General features: G+C 34.9%; 1 protein-coding gene across 2 annotated transcripts in view; it reads left to right on the top strand.

Annotated features, from left to right (window-relative positions):
- Positions 1-295: 295 nt before the first annotated feature.
- Positions 296-9,865, top strand: part of LOC108967907 (non-lysosomal glucosylceramidase) — a 36,844-nt gene continuing 27,274 nt past the window's right edge. For both annotated transcript variants that reach the window (XM_018931583.1, XM_018931582.1), the window contains exon 1: positions 296-959. In XM_018931583.1, coding sequence (XP_018787128.1) covers positions 793-959 — 167 coding nt within the window. In that variant the 5' untranslated portion in view covers positions 296-792. The remainder of the gene's footprint in view (positions 960-9,865) is intronic.

Raw genomic sequence — 9,865 nt, 5'->3', positions numbered from 1 at the left:
TTTATTAAATTCTATTTATTTTTATTATCAACAAATACGCTAAAGGCAGTTGGCAACTCGGCAACTCTACAAACAGCTGTTCGCCACTTACAGAGAACGTATTTAATAAACGTATATACGTTCTCTGCTTAAACTGCGCCACACACACGCACTCACCTCTGCTTTCTAAATTTGACAATGTGCTCTCCCCAACTGTGCTCCACGTCAGTTCAAAACAAAACAAACCATTTGATTTTGTTGTTGTTTGGCGCTCGCTAACGCAACGCAATCTGCAAAAGCAACGGAATTTCAAGCCAATTTAGTTCTTTCGTTGAATTGAGCGAGTCTGGTTGATATTAGTAAACTCAAGAAAGCGTGTGCATTTTCCCATTAAATAAAATTTTGGTCACAAAAGTTGTAAAGCAACAATTAGTGGGGCAGAATTGTACACCAATTCAAGCTTTATAATCATAATTTAGTGTTTAATACTCGTAGTGAAGTGCGTGTGTTCCTTGTGCAAAAGTGCATTAACTGTAAATGAAAGGCAAAGTTGTTTGAGTGAAAGGGGAACTGTGTAAATTGATTTTTGCTTTTCCCCAACAGTCTTTGATCGTGTGAAAAAGTGTAGTGTATCAGTGTGTGTTTGTGTGGTTTGCGCGAGAATTTCTTTGCACGACAATTAATATAATTATTTGTATCTCAATTGGTGCTTATTCCATTTACTTAACTGCCTAAATTCAATTTGATTGCGGTTTAGTAGCTTTTCGCACGTCATTTTGTGTATCTTTACCGTTGGCCAGTCAACAGTCCAATATGGATTCTGTGAGTGCAAATCTCGAGGAGTTGCAGCAAAACGAAATCACCGCTATTCCACAGTATGGGCTCAAGTTGAAGTTTGATCATGTTTGGCCGGAGAAACGCAGTCAGAATTTACGGCCGTCGATAAGGCAAACCCTGCCGCTGGTCCCGCTTGCGTACAGGTATTTACAACAATTATAATTACATACACACTTACATATGTATGTAAATGCATTCAATAAAAAAACAGCGTTATTTGTTTAGAGTAATGGAAATATTATTAGTTTTCATTGAGGTTGCAGGTAAAGGTACAGTTATTTGTTGGGTGAGTGGAGAAATAAACATGCAAGCGTTACGGTAGTGACTTTATTAGTTCGCAGTTAGTTAAAATTCTTAAGGGGAGCAATTATCAAATAAATCAAAGCAGAAAAGTTTGGAATGTTTTAGCATTTTAATTTTATATTTTGGATTAAGGTGAAGAACCACTTTTGTATCAATACATTTTGTCTTTAGAACTTGAAAAAATTTAAATTCGTCAGAATTTATAATCAAATATTTATTAGTTTTTAAATTTTCTTTTAGAAAAAAATTTAAGTTCGCCAAAAAATTAATAATTTTATATTTTAAATTTTTTTTTTTTTTTTACTGTTTTATTTTCGGTGTCGGAAAAGTCTGTGTACCGAAATAATATATTTTTATACCCTGAAATGATACCTACAGATATTAATTTTGCGACCAATTTTGTAATACCCAAAAAGAAAAGTCGGAGACCCTATCAAATATATAAATTTTCAGCGTCACGATCTGAATCGAATTAGGCATGTCCGCTTGTTCTTCGGTCAATGCGTACTAATCCCTTCAGAATTTAAGATATCGTTTTGAAAATTTGAGCAGGTTCTTTTCTCCACAAGAAGCTGTTCATTTGTCGGAATCGCCGATATTGGATCAATATAGCACTTAACTGTCGTACAAACTTACCGAAAAAAGTTATTAGAAAGAAGTGGAAAAATATTGTTGTTGTAGCGACAGAAAAATTCGTGAAGTAATTTGGAGTCATGGTGCCTAGTTGACAATCCTTGGGCGGATAAAAATCCGTGTCCATTTCGGTTACTTAGACCCGCCTGACGTCGAAACAAAAGCTTATCGTCGGTTACGGTTCTAAATTTAGCTATACATTAAATTGTTAAAAGGTTTTAATTTTAATGAATGTTTAAGATCTTATTTGTTGAACCTTTAGTTACAAAACGATAAGTTCAATTGTATTTAAAATCTTCAAAGGCTTCAAATATAATCATACTACATACAAGTACATATGGACATTTCAATATTATTCCTAAATCTTTGATACAATTTTCATCTTATATCCTTGAACTTTTCAATGTTAATAAAATTTTCATCAGAAAAGCGTTTTGGGTGTAAAAAAATTCTAAAAACTTTGTTTTCAAACCGTAATTAAATTATTGATTGTTTTACTATGTATTCTACTATCATAAACTTTGTATTTGCACACAAAAGTTGCGTGTGGCATAACCTAAATTGTTTACCAAACTCAATCGCGCAGTTTTAGTTTACACTTTTTATTGATAAAACACAGGTGTGGATGAAACAAAGTTGAAAAAAAGTATTTCAGAGAATATGTATGTACATATAGTAGGTATGTGCATATACATATATACAACATGTTTACATAAGTATATAGATATATACAAAAATGTAACTGTACATATGTCTTTGTATATATGTATATGCATCTGTTTCCTTTTTCTTTGCTTTATACACCTGTTCAATTTAGTATTTTTTGGTTGTATAAAAAAATATACAGTATTTCGAAGCATACATACGGGCGTATACGCCAGCCCGGGCAAACATTACTTTATCAATGCAAAAACGCATATCTATGCATACTATAAACGCATAAATATTTAAAAAATACTGTTTGAAATCCAAAAATAACGATGCACACTCGCCAAAGCATAATTGAACGAAATAATCAAATTAGGCGCCTTAAATTAGCTAGCGTCCTGTTTGCATTAATCGTTCGTGTATAAAATAATATGAGCCAGCAGCTTTGAAGTATATTTGCCCGCCACAACTTCGGCGCCGGGCGGCCCACAACGACGCCAGTCGCTTAGACGCATATGTAGTTGTGTGGGTGTGTATGAGTATATAAACCTAGCACTGGTATTTAGGCCAAACGTGACGCCTGCTCGACAGGATGTTGCTGAAAACTTCATTTGCCATATAAAAATATATGTACTCATTTGCGTTTCGTTCCTTCAACTAAGTGTACGTGTGAGTACAAAAACAAAAATGTTATCGCTCTGTAAATTCGTAACAAACTAAAATGAAGGGTTGATCCTTAAATATTCCAAAATGCTTATACCAATGTGTATATGTCACCTAAAATGAAAAAACGGATCATCAAAATAAATCAAAAATCATTGTCAGATATAATAACCAATATATGTATGTATATCAATTTTTTAACCAAAACTTAAATTTTGTTTCAATGTGAGTGGTGCCTATTATATCGGCTTTCCTTCGCATGTGAAATTATGAAAAGTGATGTTGCGTTATTTTACATTTTATGTAACAATACATAGGTCATACCATAGTATAAGTAAGGGGTTATATCCACTGAAATGAATTTGTACAAATACTTTTTACCTATAGTATACCAACAGAACATAATGCATAAAAACATGTATTTGAGACTTTTCTCCAAATTTTTGAAGCAGATCCGGCAAATATTATTGGAGTTTGTTTGCAAGAATTTTTTAACTTATTGTAGTCAACTCCCAAAATTTTGAACGTGTTTTGTTTTCAAAACGTTGTTCTGAGTCGTGGAGAAATTTTACTCTAAAACGAATGGACCGATCGATGGAAAACTTTCACACGACCTTTTTAGATATATTTTTTAGAAATAAAATTTTGAAAATAGTTTAGATTTTTAAGGCATTCTCAATTAAATTTTTTTGAGAAAGCCGCCTTTTGCCAAAAATCCAAATATTTACTAGTCCTTGTATTATTACGTATGTATATTCTTTATACATTAAAATAAAAAATTATTGTTATTTTTGGATTTGATATGGTTTTTAAGCGGAAATATCTTTCTTATACTTTTTTTCGGTGGTCCTTCTGGAGATCGGCTACAGGTGAAGGCCCTCCAAAATGTTTCAAAATTCATTCGCTGATTATTAAAGTACATTAAATTGTATAAATATATTTACATTATTTGTATTAAATTATTCAATAAAATTACTTTTAAAAAATAAAAAAAAACGCTCACTTTTATTTGCCCTTAAATAAAAAAAACACAAATATTTAGTTGGCGAACGCAATTCGAGCTTTTAACGTGTGTTTTATCCATTAGCATCATGAAGAAGACACTACAAAAATTGTGCATTTGATATGTTTTCTGACCACCCTACTGTATCGACATACGCATTTCGTTCTTAGTTAGAATCAAACATGACGTGCTTTGCCTCATTTTATTAGCGTTCGGGTTGTATTTATAGGGGAAGTCGAAGCTTTCACTATCGAAGTCGGAGTTTTTATTACCGTTTTTATATACAAGTATGTATGTAACTACCTTACTGTATACATAAACTCCAAATAACTGCGTAGTAAAGTTTTTCAAGGTTTCTTAATTACTCCATTAAGGAGATTGATTTAACGTGCTAAAATTTTTTTCAATGTTTAAAGAGTTCTCAAATCAAACTCACTAAAAAATTCCAGAAAAAATGCCAAGCTAAAATATGATTCCTTAGATCATGTAATTTTACAATTTCATTAGGCTTATTTTTAAACTTTTACTGAAATCAGCTTTTGATATTCTATAAGATTATGACTAACGGCTTCTAAAGGCACAAATATCTTTTACTATGTCATTCCATACTGGCCAAAGTTAGAATGCTTCCACTTTGATAATAACAGAGTGAGGTTCAAAAATAACCCCTTAAATTATACTATTTTTAAAGACTGATACACTGACAGCTCGAAAACACCTGAAAGCATTAGGCAAGCAGACATTGCATTCCAAGCGATCCATACCATTGGGATGTTTTTTGAATGTCTTTCAAGCAGAGGTCTTTGCTATAAGTCAGACTGCATAAATTAATCTCTAACCTGCAACCAGCGTATCGCTATACTCAGCTTTAGTCAATCGGCATTAAAAGCAATCTCATCTTATGAAGTCAAATCGCTATTAATGGAAGAGTGTATGGGAAGACTGAACCGCCTATCAGTTTGCAACCGACGGCGGCTTCCAGGATTATGGTGTCAGAACCATGCTTTGTGTGGTCCCAAACCATAAACGATTTCCACCGCACGGAGGAGAGTGTAAAGAGAAAACAGCACTGGCAGCAGGCAAAATGAATGTGCCGCGTCAATCTGTTTTGGAAAGTTACAACCTAGCAAGGTTTAAAGATATGATCAATCTCCCTCTATACAATATATAGGGTTAGCTGGGCATGCAAAAAGGAGATTAGCGTCATGTGGGGACTCGTTGCTTGCTGGACACAGATTCGGTTTGTCGCTTGTAATGCCAAAAGTTGTGGCCTGTGACTACACCAACAAGCATCCTGCAGTCAGTTTGAGACCGTGGGAGTGGAGATCTTAAGTATTTTCTTCTCCATTAATAGATAGCAGAATTCCGAAGATGTCTTCAGACTTGAATAATAGCCCCAGTTCAGATGCATGCCTAGCAGTAGTTTAATCTGCAATTATTTGAGCTCCTAACGATTCCGTATATTTTATCGAGCGGCGAATCAAATAAACAACTGTTATATTTTTAGAAAGCAAGCGATTTTGATATTTCGTATCTAATCGATAATCGCTATTTTATGTATAAGGTAAAATGACTCAGAGTACTTCATGAGTTCTTATGTATGTACATATTTTTAAAGATTTTCTGATTTTGCATTTATAACATAATCCGTAGGCGTAAATAAAGGTAACTTTTTACGTAATTATAAATCCATTAAAATGTCATTTACAACATCAAATCATTACATTTCACTTTATGTCAGAGGATAATACAACCAATCGCTTACAACGTTGAAGGATACAACAAACCACGAAATTTTTCACACTTCATATAAATATGTACGTACATAAGCAAAGTTTTATTTATATGTGTCAATAGTAAAGTCAACAATTTTGCTTTTGATTTTAACCGACTTCTATAGCTCACTCTACTTCCAATACAATAAGTATTCATACAATAACAGTAATCCATATAAATCTTATATAATCACACACACATGCACAGACACCGAAATTTCAACAATGTGAGAAACCGAATTTAGGCCAGTCAGTCAGTCAATCAAACAAATACGAGTATGTTAGTTATGTCAGCCAAGTTGTTATGCTCATTTGTAAATACAACTCTTGGCTTTGATATCCGGCGCACAGAAAAGTAAAGTAAATAATAAACAAATGGAATTTTTATTTTCTCGTCATTGTGAAGCATGCAACTTCGTAAAATGTACGGTGACCGAATTGCGATTTCGCCGGCAATCAGCTGAGTATAATATTTGTGTAATAACTACATATACCAACATAATACTTACGCATACACCAGTAGTTTTTTCTTTTTTGTTTGTTTCCTCATCAGAGGCTGTTGTTGCGTTGTCATTGGGGTGGTTTTTTTTTACGTGGCGGGTCCCAAACCCAGCGCACAACCCTATGCAGGGAATGTTTCGCCTTCTCACTTTAGCTCAACTTCAAACGGATGTTCTTAGGCTACCCAGAGGATACTTGGTCAAGGACCGGAAGTCGTGAGCTGCTTGAGTCATATGTAAAAGAATCGTTTCTGGCCACTCCCAAGTGAATGGCGATCAGAAAACTTTCCTCACTTGCGTGAACTTCTACACATGACTACATCCTCCGCCAGTCGTTTCTATTTTCGCAGTTTGGTGCCAATTGGAAATTCCAAACGAAGCCAGATCCTTCTCCACCGAGTCTTTCCAACGGAGTGGGAGCCACGAAGATTATAAATTCCAGAAGGAGGAAGTATATATAAATGAACAGCGAGACGCGCTGAGTCGATTTTGGCATATCCGTTTGTCTGGTAAATCCAGCGGTTTCAAGCCAAGAATTGTCAGTTGGTTGTACTTCATGATCGTGCGGTGACTTGGGCCTCAAAAGCATCGTAGACTTCGCTAGCGCTTCAACTATCAAAAGTTCATCGACTTGCATGGCGGGTGCCATGCGCACAGTACTTGAAGTCATGCTTGATCTCACACCACTTCACCAGCAATCGGCCAGGTACTGCTCCAAATGACAACAGAAGGGTGTGACAGAGGTAAGGTAATCTAACCCAAGCGTATGATGGAATTAATTGGTGTAATACCATTGACTCTTATTTCTCACCAAAAGGGTAAACTTCACCAAGAAGTTCAAAAAGATAGTACAATCAAGTCGTACACCAACAGCTCGAAAACGTTGGAGGGTATAAAGATACTTAGAGACTGATAAGCGGCACTTAAAGCAATCTTTGTCTATGAGATTAAATCGCTACTGGTGCAGGAGTGTAGAGGGTGCCCGGTCACAAGGGCATAGCTGGGAATGAAATGGCTGATAAACTTGCCCGTTCCACAGCATCCACTAACAAATTAGGATTTGAACACTTCATCGTGCCACCGCGTACTTCAGAGAGAATAATATCGCGACGAAAGTTTCAGGTCCGCAAGGAGAAATGAGTAAGCAGAGAGAGGTATCAGCAACAACTCCAAGGCATGTGCCATATCAAGTTGCTAATGGGAATTATAACTTTTAAATAAGTAATCAGCCACTTAGGAACCAACTCAGGCTACTAGTCGCATTCTACACTGACCACTGTGGGAGCACTTATATAACATGGGCACCTGGGCACATGGGCAGTGGGTTATTGTGATTTACGAGAGGACACAACAGACCTAAGGTCGCGGTGCAATCCTCATATATTTATCTTAACTTATCTTACATGAACTAGGCAACAAGATAATGTTCTAAAACTGTGCACACGTCTCTTTCTCCCTAAGAAGCTTGTCAGAACAGCCGATATTGAGCCACTGCTATACAAGCTGACCGATTAAAATCAATTTTTTGCAAAAAAATCAAAAATATCATCACCTATTTTAACATACATTGTTGTCCAAGATAACGCTTCAATCTCGAACCATATTGGACCCCATAAAACTAACAAAACAATTAAGCAATCAAAATCAAGATACAAACCCTTTATGCTGTATGCGAAGAGTATTATAGCTTCGATACAGCCGAAGTTAACGTGTTTCCTTGTTTTAAATATCGATCTTGTAGAGTCTGACTTAAATTTATGATTTCATTCGCCTATTTCTCAGCCTTGATTTGATAATAGAAAGCGCCGATTGTCATTTATAATAGAATTTCGTATAAAAAAGAGCGCTAAAGCACCCAGTACTTTTCAAGTACAAGTGACAAACATTGTCATTGCAATTGTGTTATCTTATGTGCATGGTCATATCAGTTATACCCAGAAACACGCCTTAAAACTAGCGAAGTGATAACCTCATCACTACCTGCCCAACTGCTTATCGGCAGCGGTAGCATGTCACCGGTCAAAGAATGCTTCTGGTTTATGATGAAACAGCTGGTTCATATTAAACTTATCGATCAATAATTTATTTTATGCTTTTATGGCGTTAATCCATGCGCTGAAATGGTATAATTTTATTTAATTTTTGTTCGTTTACAAAAATATGTGGAGGCACAATTGTTTTTGCCACTCCAATTTCAACATTTTCGAGTGCATAGCACCGAAACAGTTGTGTCTCATATTTATTTATTGCATTGTTTTATGTGCTTTGCCTTTGTTTGATCATAAAACTTGAAAGCATATACATTTCACATAGGTAAGTTTGTATGTACTCGCATCTACTTCATATTTCATTGGCATAATCGGCAAAGTGTTAGACGGACTCGTTGAAAAAATGGAGCGAAGGCCTGATAAAGCCGCCTGAAACCTTATCACTAAATGCCATTTGATTATATTTTACATAAAAAATTAATGAACTGACGCTTTGTGAGTGCATAGATGGTTACATATGTACATATATACACTGAGAAATACAAAGTCTTAGGTTGATGTCAGAGTGGAAGCGAGAAGCTATGCGAAGACTGAAGCGATAATAGTTCAAGCGATGACCGATGCTAACAAAGTGACATTTTCAACTCACTCACTAGATTCTGTTATATTTTATCAGGCGAGTTTTATAATTTTGCAAAAAATATACTCAATATTTTATCTCGTGCCGAACACTTTTATCTTGAAAACTTCAGAAAGTTCGACGCGTTTATACTTACATACATACTTTTTTGTTTCTAATTGTATACTTTATTTCGCTATCAGTTTCTATGACATTGATAATATTGAAGTTTTCAACTTGTCATCGTGAGGTTTTTATAAATTGTGGAAATTAAGTCAATATCCATCGTATAATAGTAATTAAGAGCCCAGTATTGGACTTTTCAATTAGTCATCGTGAGGTTTTCAAATTCTTTCAACTATAACCAATTATATGAAAGGCGTAAAATGGAGAAAATTTCCATCGTATAATATGTAGTAATTAAGAGCTCAGTATTGAACTTTTCAATTTGTCATCGTGAGGTTTTTAAATTCTGTCAACCAATCCTGGTATATTTATTGTGAATAATAATATTACTATCTGGTACTGGGAGTTAGTATCTATAATTTTTCAATCAATATCATATGTAGTAAATGGAAGATGGGTGTAGTATGTACCATTTCATCTATTCTTTGCCAATACCACATACCAGCCACATACTAATAAAATGTTCCCTGTGTTTCATTAAGGCACCACACATGTCATCACCAATCAAATGGAATAAAGTCACTTGGATGTTATATGTGGGTTTCGCCCACTTTTATCCAGATTAGGCACAAAGACACACTGTTATCATAAAACACGCTTCACATTTTCATAGAGATAACCCACATGTTTAATTATATATCATACATATTGATCGATATTTGCGGTAAAAAGTCACCTACAAATACTGGGGTACAAACATTTGGTAATTAGGGGTTTGTAAGTTTTTTTTT

The sequence above is a fragment of the Bactrocera latifrons genome, unplaced genomic scaffold (assembly GCF_001853355.1).
Source record: "Bactrocera latifrons isolate USDA-ARS-PBARC rearing strain unplaced genomic scaffold, ASM185335v1 scaffold_2, whole genome shotgun sequence".
Taxonomy (NCBI): Eukaryota; Metazoa; Arthropoda; class Insecta; order Diptera; family Tephritidae; genus Bactrocera; species Bactrocera latifrons.
Note: the sequence above shows the minus strand (reverse complement) of the source record. Positions and strands in the feature narration are given on the sequence as shown.